Below are 16,459 nucleotides of genomic sequence, written 5' to 3'. Positions count from 1 at the left end.
CTCCTCTGTGGTGCTCATTTCCGTTACCACTAGCACTTTGCAAAAGCAATATTTTTCTAGGAGCCCTTAAGCATGTGCAAGTGCTAGTGGCAGAGAAAGAAAGTGCCACAGTGGAGGGAAGCCTCTGCAGTAACCAGAGAGAAGCACGAGGGGAACAATATCCAGCATGGTGTGATCGTTAAGAGTGGCAAACTCTAATCTGGAGAACCGGGTTTGATTCTCCACTCCTCCACATGAGCGACGGACTCTAATCTGGAGAACCAGGTAAGATTCCCCACTCCTCCACACAAAGTCTGCTGGGTGACCTTGGACCAATCACAGTTCTCTTGGAACTCTCTCAGCCCCACCTACTCACAAGGTGTCTGTTGTGGGGAGAGGAAGGGAAGGTGATTGTAAGCCACTTTGAGACTCCTTAAAGGTAGAGAAAAGTGGGGTATAAAATCCAACTCTTCTTCATCATCATCATAGGGTCCAAAGCCTGAAGTGAACGGTGTGTGTTTCTAAAAAGGTGGTGGGTATCCGTCAGGGAGCTGCGGCTCTTTGCCATGTGTCCACAGTATGCTGCCATTGTGAGCGTACAGGAAAGATCACAGTCCAAAGTTTCCCAGCCCAAGATGTTATCCTTCCCCAGACTGCATCAGGAGTTCAACTGAAGTATAGGTTTAACAGCCACGTGACATCTTTTAAACCCCTATTACCTCATTTTCCTCACCACTATCACTGGGGAAGCCACACTGCCAAGTGAATCAACACCCCACAACTAACTCACAACTGTAACTGGGCAGAAAGCAAGGATCTTCCCTCCCTCAGAGAATGAGGTGGCCAGCTCGTACCCCATGAAGTTGCTGAATCCTCCAGGAATTAGTCAACTGCCCTGTTAAAGAAGCAGAAGAGTACCCATGGGAGGGTTTCAGGAAATAAAATAGAAAACATCTCAAAGTGTTCATGGGCAGAGAGGAAGTGCTGCTTCGGAAGTAGGATAACAGGCAGGAAGCAGATAGGATAGTGCGTTACCTTCGATGTGCCACCCATTACCCAAAAAAATAGTACTTCCAAAACTGAAGCAGAAAATACAGCCTAATCCATCACATGCCCTTTCTTAGAGTCTATGATGAATTGATGGCATCTCCTAGAATTCTCTTCCATGGGCTATGTGTCCTCTGAATTGCCTTAACAGCTGGCAAAAGCTTGTGCTATAGAGACTTTTGATGGCAAAGAGTGACATGAAATCTCTGCTCCTCTCTGTTTACCTGGAGTTTTTAGTCTGCTGGACTTTGACTTTTGATAACGCAATGTCAACACTGCCTTTGAAATGCTTTGCCTCTGTCTTGAAAGGCACACAGGATTGTGTAGGCATCAAGCTGGAATGTGTCCAGACGAGGGCAACAAAGATGGTGAGGGGTCTGGAGACCAAGTCCTATGAGGAAAGGTTGAAGGAGCTGGGTATGTTTAGCCTGAAGAGAAGACTGAGAGGGGATATGATAACCATCTTCAAGTATTTGAAGGGCTGTCATATAGAGGAGGGTGCCGAGTTGTTTTCTGTGGCTCCAGAAGGTCGGACCAGAACCAATGGGTTGAAATTAAATCAAGAGTTTCTGTCTAGATATCAGGAAGAATTTTCTAACAGTTAGAGCGGTTCCTCAGTGGAACAGGCTTCCTCGGGAGGTGGTAAGCTTTCCTTCCCTGGAGGTTTTTAAGAAGAGGTTAGATGCCCATCTGTCAGCAAAACTGATTCTGTGACCTTAAGCAGATGATGAGAGGGAGGGCATCTTGGCCACCTTCTGGGCATGGCGTAGGGGTCACTGGGTGTGTGTGGGGGAGGTAGTTGTGAATATGCTGCATTGTGCAGGAGGTTGGACTAGATGACCCTGGTGGTACCTTTCAACTCTATGATTCTATGTACCCCATACATTATCTGGATAAGTTCCAGTCAACATGGGTAGCTGGCACTAACAGCTGTAACACCTTGCCTTTCAGTACCAGTGACACAGCCTTAATGGTCTCATGGTACAAACAGTACCGTTCCTAGACACAGCACAGAAATCAGCCGTGAGCTAAGTATTAGCGACTGCCCTGTAGAAAAAAGCAGTTAAGAATGAAAAATGGGAGGAAAGGTATTTCTTTGAACAGTAAGTCTGATGCAATCTCTTACATGTTGGATCAGCCCTGAGTAAAGGCTCTCAGCGCATTCAGATCAAATAAATTGTTTAAAACGGGTCAGCTTGCTTAATGATATCACTGACCAAGTCATTAAAAAACGAGCAAAAACAAAGCTAGCTTTTGTGCAATATCAAAATAAGCAAGCACTCATCAGCTGCTAGATCTAGCAATCCACAGACCTGCAAAACATCCTTACTACAAGGGCTCTGTATGGAGGGGCAAGAGATAAAAATGGGGCACAAAAATCTATTCCATTATTTAAATTGGCAACTTATTAAAATTAATCACACTTATTACCCAGCAAAGAACAATTTAACTCAAAAAAAGATTATTCTATTAAGTTGCTAGGGTTGGAATGGATTACAACACTAAGCTTTTACACAATAGATGTTCTAGAAGCAATTTAAAGCTCATTAGAAATAATGTCCCTGGCTACTGGAAAATGTGGTAAAACGGGAATCCTCATCCAAATGTTACCTGGGCTATGAGAACAGGAAATTGTTCTGTGCTATGTGGCTAACCTTGATGGTGACCCTGAACAGTAACCGCTAGAACAGCTGAAAGCTGCAACAAAATTAAAAACTTACATCAAAGTATATCATGACAGAATGTAGATAAATAAAAAAGAGCATATTGAAAATATTATTTTCCTGTCAGTCTTCCAGAGCAGTGAGGGAGAGGGGTTACTAAAAACACAAGGCTCTGCTCACATACACTAGAACAGTACTCGTTTTAAGGTCTAGAACAAATTCCCTTTCACCTCCACATGCTCTTCTTTTAGAATATCTGAACCTGTGTTGGTACTTATAACTGTATACGCACATGCACATCCCCTCACACTTGTGCGGAAGAAATCCACACTGTCCTTTGCTGACATATTACTAGATCCAGTCCTGCACGGTTCCTCTTGCTTCGTTGCTAGTACTTTCAATGCCAACCGAGACATCGCCACTAAGGTTGCCAGCTCCGGGTTGGGAAACTTGAGATTTTGGGAGCAGGGCCTGAGCAGGGCAGGGTTTGGGGAGGGACTTCAATGCCATGGAGTCTAATGGCCAAAGTAACCATTTTCTCCAGGGGAACTGATATCTATCAGTTGGAGATCAGTTGTAGTAGCAGGAGAGCTCCAGCTAGCACCTGGAGGTTGGCAACCCTAGTCGCCACCAAAGGCCAAGTACTCCTTGGACTGGTTATGGGCAAAGTCGGCCAATCAAGAACGGGATGATGTTCTTGGAAGCCAAACAAACCTGTCCAGGATAATGCGGCAACATTTCCAGTAACTGGGAAAGAAAATCATCACAATTGGGTATGGGGAGGTTGCCAAAACTGCCAGAGACTTCTTGATTTGCTTTTGCATCCTGTTCTTGGAGAGGCAAAATGGTGGTATCACAAAAGCAAGAAGAGGAGGTGGTACAGGCTGAGTATCCCTTATCCGGACATCCCATATCCGGACTGATCCGAAAACCAGACGTTTTGAGCCGGCAAGCAGGCATTACTCACAGGTCCTCAGCAGCGCCACTGACGGTTCAATGTACACAACATTATTAAAAATACTGTTTAAAATTACATTCAGGCTTTGTGTATAAAGTATATATAAAACATATACAAAACATAAATGAATTTTGTGTTTAGACTTGGGTCCCACCCCCAAGATATCTCATTATGTATATGCAAATTTTCCAAAAAGATCCAAAATACGGAACACTTCTAGTCTGAAGCAGTCCAGATAAAGGATACTCAATCCGTAGCAGCAACAGCAGAACCATAAGCTGCTACCAAAAAAAAAGGATAATAGGAATAGAGAGGTATGAAAAATGACATTAAACCATATTTATTTAAAGGGGCTTATGAGGCTGTGGGAAAAGCCAGGAGGGGAGATTACATCTGGGAACGCAGCCTTTGTTGTCTAAACATAATATTTATTTGGCTATTAAATACACATAGAGAAATTTAACACAGCATGCCAAATGCAAGGTAAATAAAATGCTGTTTGGTTACTATGAAGGAAAAGGGGAATTTCATTCATTTGTGAACCACTCTCCTTTTCACAGACAGCGGGGCAGTTTGCGCCGGGATATGTCCCGGAAGAAACAGGCTTTCACTCAGGAATCCTGAGGGGAAACACCTCCCACCAGCTCACCAGCCAAGTTGGCAACATTTAGAAAGCACAAGTCTGAAGATTTTGCCTCAAACCAAGAAAACAGGCATCCTGGAAAAAAAGCAAAGGTCATTCCTCCTGCAAGAAAGGTCTACCTTCCACCCTAATTGGGTGGAAAGGCAACATAAAAATGTTTTAAATAAGATTAAGTAAATTTAATAAAGAAGAGGTTCCTTCCACTAACTCATAGATACTCTGGATTTTGAATCTATCATAGAGAAAAAGACCAGAGTTAACAGCCAACCATAGTCCTTATAGTCTAGTATGGAATTAGCTTTTCAGTCTAATATCCAATAATAAAATGCATGGAGCTTTCAACACAAAGATACCAATGCCTAGAATGATTCCACTGCGCACAGTGGAATTCTTAATGGTTCAGGTTGTATGTACTGTCTTCCCTCTGCCCTGTGTAGGCCTGAGATGTTAGGAATACACCTCATTTTGTTTTTGCCCAGGACCGGGCTCTACTGACATGAAGAGGAGATGTTAATGGATTTCTCCATTTGGAGAAAGTATGAAGTAGAAAATATGAATATCTAAAGGTAGTGTCACAGGAAAGGAAACAGTGAGCCAATCGCTATACCTGTAACATCCTTCAGTAGCATGAATCACTCAATAAAAAGTCGGCAAAGAGAAACAAGGACCATGTCTCCCAATATAAGCCTATGTAGCAGTTGTACTCTTCTCAACGGGGTCTTCTAACCCCCAGGTGGGGACTGGAATTACAAGTGATCTCTAGACTACAGAGATCAGTTCTCCTGGAGGACATAGCAGCTTTGGAGGGAGGACCCTATGGAATCACATCCTCACTGAGTGCCCTTCCCTCCCCAAATTCTCCCTCCCCAGGCTCAATCCCCAAATCTCCAAGACTTTCCCAAGCCAGAGTTGGCACCATACCCATTGCCCTTGAAGATAAAATCTATTATGTTCTGGGCATTTTCTGTTACTGTCCCACTGTTACAGAACAGCCTCCTGGAAGGGTAAGGCAGGTACCTACTCTTGTGGCCTTCGGTTGAGGCTATAAAGTAGAATTACTTAAAAGACCTTATGGTACAGGTCAAAGAGATCTTGCTTATTTATCTGTCTTAACTGCTTGTTTCAACTGAGACCCAATAGGAATTGTCCATTTAATCCAGTGGCCCACTTGTTCAAGTATTACGGATCTTCCCCAATTTCCTCCCAGATGTTCCTTCTGGCCCTCAGAAAGTCATGGAACAAAACCATGGGGGCTAGAAGGGATGCAGGAGGAGGAGGAAGAAGAAGAGTTGGTTTTTATATGCCAACTTTCTCTACCACTTAAGGGAGACTCAAACCAGCTTACAATCACCTTCCCTCCCCCTCCCCACAACAGACACCCTGTGAGATAGATGGGGCTGAGATAGCTCGAACAGAGCTGTACCTTGCCCAAGGTCACCCAGCTGTCTTCATGTGTAAGAGTGGGGAAATAAATCCAGTTCACCAGATTAGCCTCCGCCGCTCATGTGGAGGAGTGGGGAATCAAACCCAATTCTCCAGTTCAGAGTCCACCGCTCCAAACCACTGCTCTTAACCACTACACCACACTGGCAAAACTGCTCTCTCCCTTTCCCTCTCCTCACTGCAGCTCCCCCTGCAGGCAACACAGTTAGTACTCCACATGGTTTACAACCCTGGAAATCCATTTGAGGGTTAGAAGGAACTTCTGTGGGGAGGGGAAAGCAGAGATCTGTGACCATTGATGTATCACTGGATCCAACCTGATTATCTCCAATTACTTCTAAAAACTTAAAGTTTTACACAAACTTTGCTTCAAGAAATTCAAACTAGATTTTACACTTTTGAGATCTACGATTACTAACTAAATGAATATTAAAAAGAACCCCCTACATTAACAACCCATTTGCACAAAGTGATCTGCTTTCCAGAGGTATTCTAAAGCCATCAGTTCTCACAGTAAGAGTTGTGAATATCAACATCTTTGGAAGCCAAATCCTTTTTAATTAAAAAGAGGCATGCCTTCACTTTCTAAATAGGCAAAGAAATAAAACATCAACAGATACTCACCGTAAGTGCAAATCATCTTACTAGCCTCCCTGAAGAGGAGAATCCCATTAGGAGACGACACATCAAAATTTAAACGCTGTGATCTGGGGAGGAAAAATTAAGCAGCAATATATACACATATATACACATTCACATGGTCCAATGAAACACAGTTTTATGTTTAACTAATTTGGAATATAATAAAGAAATGTCCTGGGGGATCAGATGTGTCCATTTAGTCCAACATTCTGTGCCTGAAATGAGAGGCCAACCAGATGCCTGTGGGAAGCTCACCGATAGGCACAACTCTCCCCTTCTCGTTTCCAGCACACTATTCGGAGATATACTGCCTCTGATCACAGAGGTTCCATTTAGCTATCATAAATCATAACTGCTGATTGATCTATGATCCATAAAGTTGTCTAATCCTATTTTTAAAGCCATCTATGCCAGGGGCCATCACTACAAATTGGGGTAACAAATTCCATCCTTTATGCATTATGTGCTGAAGGGTTTTTTTTTTTTTTGCGCCTCACCTGAACCTACTGCCAACTAATTTGACGTGGGTGAACTCGAGCTCTAACGTTATGAGAAAAATTGCTGTCTCCTCTCCACACACCATTACCAATTTTATAAGCATTTATCATGGGCCTTAGGTGTTTTTTTTTCCAACTGAACTAAAAAGCCCCAAGTGTTTCAATCTTTTCTTTCCTGGATGTTTCCATATGGGTTACCTGCCCCAGGTTCAATGCTGTTGAGAAATGGGGTTTTTCCCCTTCTTTTTTCTGTCTGCTTCCCCACAGCATAGTGGTTCATTCATGCACCTCCTGGGATATCCTTAGCATTTCTGAAACCTGCTTTTCTGCGAAGTTTTGGAAAGCTCAAAGCACAGCCTATATAGCTGTTGTTGTGTGTGTGGGTGTTGGATTTTCCTGGTCCCTCCCACATGGCAGCCAGTTTACCTGCCTCTGGGCTCACGGCAACCATTTCTCCTTCTGCCACAAGAAGGCTTTCCGTTTTCTTACAAATTGGCGATTGAGTATCATTATATCACAGTAACATTATAAATATTTGTGTACCAGGTTTCATGAATTCCCAGCTTTCATTTTCAAAAAGGCTCTAGCCCATGGGTGTCAAACATAAGGCCCGAGGGCCGGATCCGGCCCCTTGAGAGCTCTTATCCTGCCCACGAGCCAGCCGAGACAGCCACACAAACCCCATCTCAATCTGGGCTGGCGAGGCACAGCCCGGACCAACCAAGTGACATTTATGTCATATCCAGTCCTCGTAACAACTGAGTTCGACACCCCTGCTCTAACCCTGTTTGTTGCCTTCCCCCTTATACCTTCAAGGAGTTAGAGACTTACTTTTTTAAAAAAAAATGAATGCTGGGAATCCAGAGAACCTGGTACAGAGATTGCTATATTGTTATAACAATACTCAATTGCTAGTTTTAAAAAACAAACACACCTGAAAAGGCCTTGGTGGTGAAGGTTGGGGTAGGCGAGGTTGCTGCCAGGGGACTGAGGCTGGGAAACTACAGGGAAATCTGCCATGTGGGAACCTCATTTCCGTTGTGCTGTATCAGCACCCACAGCAGCAATGAGGAAACTATGTAAGTCCATCCCGCATGTGGAAAACATCCTTGTCAAGGAAGATGCTCCACTCCGTTCATCATTTCAGTTGCCCCTTTTCCAGCTCTCCCATATCTCTTCGGAGACGGGGCAAACAGAAGTGTACGCGCAGTAGATTCTAATGGCCATTCCCTAAATTTACATGAAGGCCCTGTCATTCCAGATCATGACAGGAAAAATTGCAGACTGTGGAACTGCGCTAACCCTGCAGTTATTTTGGAGTACACAGCTCTGATGAAATGATGAAAAGGCGGTTTCGTTGGTTAGACGCGCACTTACAATGAGGCAGCTTTAACGACACCAAACGGCCTCATCAGGTCTGAAATATATGAGCAGGACCTCACCTGACTGCGTCTAATACATCTGCATGGAAGCTGCGTCATGGGGAACCCATTTGAAGGAGAAAGCTCCCACACAGTCTGGCTGGTTCCAACCATGCCGCTAATGGCTTGATGAGGCTGGGAGAACCGTTCAGGGAGCTCCTTCACACAAACAGCTTTCCATGTGGCACACTCATGAGGGTATCTGCTTGTGTGACTGGAGCCTCAGTGTTTAAGCTAGGCCTCAATAAATGCTGCAGTACCACATCATTACAATCCAACGCAATTACTATTGTGGTGGCTATGTTATCAAATATTCTATTTACTTATATTCAACTCTATATCAACACTCTATATCAACTAATTTGAAGATTCAGCGTGGTGTAGTCGTTAAGAACAGCGGACTCTAATCTGGAGAACCAGGTTCGATTCCCCACTCCTCCATATGAAGCCTGCTGGGTGACCTTAGGCCAGTCACAGTTCTCTCAGAGCTCTCTCAGCCCACACGGAGGCAGGCAACGGCAAACTACCTCCGAACATCTCTTGCCTCGAAAACCCTATGGGGTCGCCCTAAGTCAGATGTGACTTGACGGCACCCACACACCCACAACTAATTTGAAGGGCAACTTCTTTTAATTGAACCACATGGCAACTCTACTCTTGAACAAAAAACATCTTCTATGACTCTACTAGTTATCACAGAAACAGCACTCTGTGTACCGTGACCAAGTTTATCTTCTTGCCATGGTGAGCTCCTTGTTTGTGACAACAGGTTGTTTGACTTGTTCTCCGTTAGCATCGAGTACACCACTGAGAAGCTCTACAACCCAATATTATACAACGTGCTAAGATCTGGCAGATGGCAAAAATGAAAGCAAAACCTCCATTTATCATCAAGGACAATTTGATACTCTGTAACATACTTTAACCATGTCAAAGTGTATTGTATTATGCATTTTAACCTGTAAAACCTAATGCGAGACACACCGCAAACCCATCCCAGATGATCTTCTCTACAGGGAGCAATACAGGCTTTCTGCATACCAATAGGTACAGTAGATGAATACAATGAATATGCTAAGCAGTTCTGTGAACTCCCCCCTCTTTGGAGATTTACTCTAATTGTTCCTCTTTGTTTCTGTTTACTACTGACAGTATATGTAAAGGTGCTATTCTCTCCTTTGAAGCTTTAGTGTTAAAAAGTAATACTGATTAAAGAAGTCTCTTTAATCATTATTAATCTTGGACACTCATAATGCGGGGGGGTGGATTACTATGTAAAAAAAAAGAAAATTAATCTATCCAAAGCCACAACAAAAACATCAAATTGCAGAGCTTAGTTTATAAAGACTGAATTGATTTCATCTGGAAGACACAGCTTTTGCCTAAAAGTCAAATTTCATATCTGTGATGTCTGTGGCTAGTTAACTCTATGGTCAAATACATTTTATGTAGTTAAAAAAAAAATCTGTGCTTTCCTTTAAAGAGAAAATAAATGCAAAAATCCAAAGGTGGTAGACAATTCTACATCAATATCTTATCTATAAAATCTGCTGGATGTGCCCAGCAATGAAGTTATTATTACAGCTATTTTCTTTATAGTTGTCTCTCCTATTCTGGGTTCAGAAACCACTACATGATCTCTAACGTCACTTTTTCCTTCCTCAAGATAAAAATACAAGAGATCATGAGAGGGAGGGCATCTAGGCCAACTTCTGGGCATGGAGTAGAGGTCACTGTGTGTGTGTGTGGGGGGGGAGGTAGTTGTGAATTTCCTGCATTGTGCAGGGGGCTGGACTAGAAGACCCTGGTGGTCCCTTCCAACTCTATGATTCTATGAACCCAGTATGCACTGTTCTGCGTTCCATGATGGGGGAAATGTAGAATAGAAACAAAATCAAATATATACATGGCCTTTCAACACTGTCTTTACTAGAGGCTTCGGATCTGCAATCAAATAAGGTTTCAGCAAAACTGAAGCTTGTTTTGAAGCCATTCCAAACAAAGATGACACTGAGGGCTGTTTTCTCATAGTCACAATACGTAGTTCCATAACAGAACAATCAGGACAGTTAAGTCAACACTATGGTGAACTATACCTGTTTTGCATCAGCTCGGCCATGAGCTTCAAGATTGGAGTCGTACACGCTGGTTCACGGTACCACAGCTCAATAGCTGTCTGAAGAATAGGGAGATAGGATGGGTATCTTTTTATAATGCAAGTTAAAGAAGTTCGAAACAAAGATAAATGTCACATACGGCTTACTTTTTAACACTAAAGCTACAAATAAGATCTCAAGCCTGTTCTTTAGTTGCTGCAAAATGTAAAAATTGTCACTCAAGTGGAGCCAAACTGCTTAAACACAGTTTGTGTTAATCATGTGATCTTGTTCTATAAAGCTGTACCATCACTGGGCAGTCTAAGACCAGCATGGTACCTGCCCGTGGGTGCCCAGGCACCTGCTGACACCTTTCCTGGAGCCAGCCAGGTGTTTTTAGAAAGTGGGCATAGCCCAGTGGGGCTACCGCCCAGCTGGGCTTCTGGTTGGCCATTGGAGGTCTGATTAGCTATGCAGATTGCAATAACACTGTTTCAGCAGCAGCTGCTACCACAGTATTGGTTTTATTGTCTCTCACTACTCTTACCCAATATATATTTTTAACATTACTCCACTCATCCCCTGCCCTTGGGCTTCCTCTGTGTGCGTGGTGTCTGTGGCTGGCTCTGCCTCCTGCAATGGCAATTTTATGGTTAGCTTTGCTTTCCATGGAGGCCTATTTGTGGTTGCGCCCCCCCACCCAATATCAGAATACCAAAGGTACCCAAAGGTTCAAAAATCTCAATGAAAAGCCAATATACCAAAAGGACAAGAGCAGTTATGAATGCTTAAAGATAAGCAACATCAGTCAAAACACATATAGCTGCAAAAGAAGTAAAATCACAACAAAATAAATACATTAATTAAAAACCAATCATTACTTTTCAGAACTCCTACTCATTACTCTACAGAATTCCTAGAATCTTTAATGGAAAGCACAAAGCAAGAAATTAAATGATTTTTAAAGTCAGCATTGTTATGCCTAACCAATACACTTTAAAATAAAACAGAAAGGGTGAATGCTTCATCATTTAGGGGTCTGGGAACCCTACTATTATATATCATTGCTCACAATTTGGAACCCATCTAAGAAGTCAAAGGAGACTGAGAATTCAAAAGTTTTTAAAACTTCGTCATCATGTGGGTCCATTCAGGGCCAAAGAAGGTAGTTCATAGATAAGTATACAGCTTCCCTCCTACCCCCCCCCCCACAATAATCCTGAGGCTTTGGCCTTTGCAGGAATGTCCAGCCCCACCCTGGAGGGCCAGGACAGATCTCTCCCACACCATTCCCATTCTGAGAATTCCTTTAATATAACCGAGAGGAATTACACAAAGATGCTTGGCTTCCTCAAACGGCTTAGAAAGGGCATCACGAAGGAGTCATTGCAGGAAGGTCTACTGTGCAAATTAGATTGAAATGGTTGATGCAGCTGCTTCCAGCAACTAGGTTTGTCTTGAACTGACTGAGCCCCTTTCAATCTGGAACAGCTAGATTCGAGTCCAGTAGCACCTTAGAGACCAACAAGACTTTTGGGACATAAGCTTTTGAGAGCTCCCTTCATCATATACAAGTCGGAATGGAGATCTCCGAGTCCTTATATTCCAATCAGAAGGGGCGTTTCTCCTCTGCTCTAATCTAGTTGATCACAATGGGCATTGTGCCTCTGCACCCCGAGTTCTTTCTCTGGCACACCCCTCTGCCCTTCCGACTGGGATATAAAGACTCTTGTGGGTCTCTAAGGTGCTACCGGACTCGAATCTAGCTGTTCTGCTGCAGGCCAACACGGCTACCCTTTGCACCTTTCAATCTGGGATGACCCTTGCTTCTCCATTGGAATTGCCTGGCCCACATGCTCCCAAAGAACCCGTCATTAAAGCAGGGCCCAAGCAGATACACCTCATTTTGGTTATGAATGGCACACGCAAATTTAAATAGCTAGTTTTGTCAGCAACACACACAGAAACCCCAGTACATCGCCAGATGTACGAAGCTGAAAGTTTTTGGTTTGTTTGTTTTTAAGCAAAACCTTAGGGTTGGATCCAGATGAAATTTTCCAACAGCACGGTGTAACTTCCCTGCCACCTCCCACTTCGGCCCACTGATCTCCATGAAATGGTGCTCCTGGGATACAGGAGGCGCTAAGGAGAAATACAGTGGCAAGCGGGAATAACTGGAAACTGCCCATTTAGTCTGGATCCAACCCTTCTTTTACAAACATCCAGATACGGTAGATCAGATGGACTTCAGACTAAAATTAACTTTAAAAGGCATCATGCTTTGATGCGGGGCCTAACACTAATTAAATTGAAAACAAAGCTAACCGGACCCTGTAATATGCTCCGCCAACATCCATTCTTTTGAAATCATTATCAAAATCACTCGATTCCTAAGAAGTCTCCATTGATGGGACTGCACTCTGATTTTGTCCTCAACGACTCATTTCCCTCCATACATTTAAGACTGCCCTGTATACCAGCAACACTATTTCAGAACACATAAACCAAATCAACTTTCTGAAATGTAAAATCTGAATCATTGACAGCTTGACATAACAATATTTGAAGAATGAACGACTTTCATATTCATGAAAAGACTTAGTACCATATCCTTATTCACCTTTCCTTAGGTAGAATACTAAAAAAAAAACACCCACAAAAAACCCTCTATACCTTAAAGGTAAAGGTAAAAGTCCCCTGTGCAAGCACCGGGTCATTCCTGACCCATGGGGTGACATCACATCCTGACGTTTACTAGGCAGACTTTGTTTATGGGGTGGTTTGCCAGAGCCTTCCCCAGTAATCTCCCCTTTACCCCCAAGCAAGCTGGGTCCTCTATACCTTACAACCAGAAATATCTTTAAAATATTTGGAGATTTTAATATAACCTTATGAGATATCAAATAACAACTTTGTAAGTTTATTTTATTATTACACATATTTGCTCTTCATCCCCTGCCCAGAGGGAAAAACTATAAATCTTTTCTGAACTGAATGAACACCATTTATCATATTCATTTTCTTGTCAATACAATTATGAAAAGCCTTTGGCCTTTTTCCAAGGAGTCTGATTTGTTACGGAAACCCAATTAGTATAAGCAAGCCTGCTACAAACAATCCTATTTTGCAGGATAACATTACTATTTTGCCTGCTTGGCTATTCGCAACCCAAAACATTAGTGTTAGAATATTATATATAAATCATAATGATTCCCAGGTCAAAGACCAAATCAAAGATAACTATGAATTCTGCTCATCTTTGCCATCTAGTGGACAGAAATTATTCACAACTGTTTATTCAAATGAGAAGAGACAGCCTATGAGGGTAATCCCAAGAGACCCCAAGAAAACGTTTTGTCTGGCAAAGCTTGTCATCAAAAGTTTAAACAAGGAAGTGAGCCATTTTAAAGACAACATAATTCCTGCAGCATCTGATAACTGCTGCTTGATCCTTAGAGTTTTTCTTTTATTCTACTTGCTGTTAAATTATTTGCACATTTTAATCTGCCTTGGTTTACATTTGTACACTGCTCTGGGCATTATTGTTAAAGCAAAAAGACAGTGCACACAATTTATTAATAAAATTTATTGATAAAAAATAAAATAAACATAAAGGAACAATTTTTAAAAAATCAATCCACACAATAAGGAAAAAGCAAAAAATAAATTTCAAGAGTCACTTTTAAAAAACCTGCTTATGGCTTATAACTGAAATGCCTTCAGCAGACTAAAGCCCAAAGCATCTAAGGGGATTTCAAACAAGTTTAAATCCTCCCTGGGCAAAACAGTTCACAGCATCAGAAACTAATCCTATTCCTTAAATGGCAAACTTCAGATATTATCAATTGACATCTCAGGTGTTCCCTAATACAAACCCCTGTCGATTTCAGTAAGGTGGACACCTTGAAAGAATCTGGGTAGGCATGCTTTAAACTTAAGTATTTAAGCCCCAAACCACAAGTGATTTTCCAACATCTGAATAGAAAGCTAGTCATCTTTCTAGTAAAAGTGTAACAGAGAATTCATGTACTGGGGGATTTTGCAAGCCTAAAGCGATGAGAGATCTCACAGTACGAAAGAGCACTGAGATATGCTGAGATACAAAGATGATTCCTACAATTAGTGGCTAAGTGCTGGAGAGAGAACTAAAAGCTCTAATATATATTTTAACCAAGAGAGGTACATCATGTTCTAAACTTGGAGGGCTGCAGATTTCTTTTGCAGAGACATCACAGGTACACAGTGCAACAGAAGAATATTTAGGGGCTAGGAGGGGTACAAAACAAAAAAACCCAAAACCCAAAAATGACCTCTTTGTGGTCTCTCCCCCCCAAATGCTGCCCCCTCCCAGTTAATGGCACGACTGCAACTGTACTGTAATTTTAGCTGATTACACATTAGTTCATTTAGCTTTGTTTCCTCTTCCCTACTGTGCCACACTATTAAACTAATGCAAGGGACCTGGCATCCCTCTGTGCACAGAGCCGGTATTGTCATCGTGTAATAAGGATACATCCAGTCAAACAGCATGGTGTAGCTGGTCTTTGTGTTCAGGGCGAAGGCAATCCCTCGAAGATCTCGTGCCAGTCCGATCAACATACGCTGTCAGTGGGAAAGAGACACAGTAATTGATTTTCACGTTAGCACAGAGCAGATGGAGTAATGACCAGCCAATAATGAGCACAATATCTGATTTTAATTCATTAGTGAGCCTTCCCCCCCCCAAAGAACACTAGAGTTTTGTTTTTTTAAGCCTCCAACTTAAATGCTAATAATATTAACAAAATGTTTACTAATGCACTGCAAGACTATCAATAACAGCAGCATTAGTTTAGCTTTACTAGGAGATAGGGGATCATGTAATAAAGGTCCATATTCACCCAGATGATAATTTAAGAGAAGGCAATTTTTGTTACATCTCTTTCCCTCTATTTTTTAGAAAGGTGGGGTGGTGGTAGGGATTTTCATGGATGTCACTTTTAAAACTTGATCATTGCTCACACATAATCTTAGCAACTTCTATTGAAATAGCTCAGTTTTACGTCTGAAATATGTAGCGGTGGAGAGTGACATATGTATGAAAATATGTTCATAAACACATTGAGCACACTAATATTAATCACAAACATCATTCACCAGAAGCCAGTTCCGTTTTGACATGTTTTGTTATTTTTTATAATCTGCTGAAATTACATACATAACATTCCTAGAAAGATAGGTAGTGTTTAAGGACATCTAAGCAGCCTTGCGGAGTCCGATTGCTAGAAGGACTTAGGATTAATCTACCAGGACAAAAAATATGTTTGGCATCACCATCTGTATAAGGGCAACCTTAATATCAGAACGGTAACCGGCATGACTTTAACAGGAATAGTTTTGTCTAAAGGTAAAATCAGATGGGGCGACCACGTCAAATGTTCGCCACAGGTCAGCGCTAATCTGAAGCATCTGTTACATGCAACTACCCTACCAGATATCCAACATAGTGTGTACCCAGCATGCATCACGCTGCATCCTCCACACTCAGACACACAGGAATCTGTGAAGGCACAAAATTACATGGCGCTCAAGGATAACGATGAAGTCCCCCTTTTCAAACTTGAGCATTAAAAAAAAAAAAAAAACTGAAACCCAAAGAGCTATAAGACCACAAATCCAGCTCCAACAGTTGCTCTGATGAGAAATTTCAAAAATCCTAAATGAAGTTCCATTGTAGATCTTGGTTTCATTTTCTTCATTCCTTGATATGCCAGTTGCATGAGTTCACTGATTGATGACGTGCACAACATCCACAACAAGAACAAAAAAGCAGGACAGAAATAAAGTGGCAGTATGAGATGCCAATCAATGCAGCGAATCCATACACCGCCAAAGAGAAATAAGCTCAAATGAAACCTGATGGGATACAACATCTAATGAAGTGAAAACTAAATCAGACATGCTACTCTGATACCTAAAGGTAAAGGTCCCCTGTGCAAGCACCGGGTCATTCCTGACCCATGGGGTGACGTCACATCCGGACGTTTCCAAGGCAGACTTTGTTTGTGGGGTGGTTTGCCAGTGCCTTTC

General features: G+C 42.2%; 1 protein-coding gene across 3 annotated transcripts in view; it reads right to left on the bottom strand.

The window, feature by feature from the left end:
- RANBP17 (RAN binding protein 17) overlaps positions 1-16,459 on the bottom strand; it is a 219,227-nt gene that overhangs the window by 49,702 nt on the left and 153,066 nt on the right. For all 3 annotated transcript variants that reach the window (XM_056856025.1, XM_056856026.1, XM_056856027.1), the window contains exons 20-22: positions 14,904-14,992; positions 10,391-10,498; positions 6,359-6,441 (exon numbers count right to left, since the gene is read on the bottom strand). In XM_056856025.1, the coding sequence (XP_056712003.1) occupies positions 6,359-6,441; positions 10,391-10,498; positions 14,904-14,992 (280 nt within the window). The remainder of the gene's footprint in view (positions 1-6,358; positions 6,442-10,390; positions 10,499-14,903; positions 14,993-16,459) is intronic.

Source organism: Euleptes europaea, chromosome 10, assembly GCF_029931775.1.
Source record: "Euleptes europaea isolate rEulEur1 chromosome 10, rEulEur1.hap1, whole genome shotgun sequence".
Lineage (NCBI taxonomy): Eukaryota > Metazoa > Chordata > Lepidosauria > Squamata > Sphaerodactylidae > Euleptes > Euleptes europaea.
This window is presented reverse-complemented; position numbering and strand designations above follow the sequence as displayed.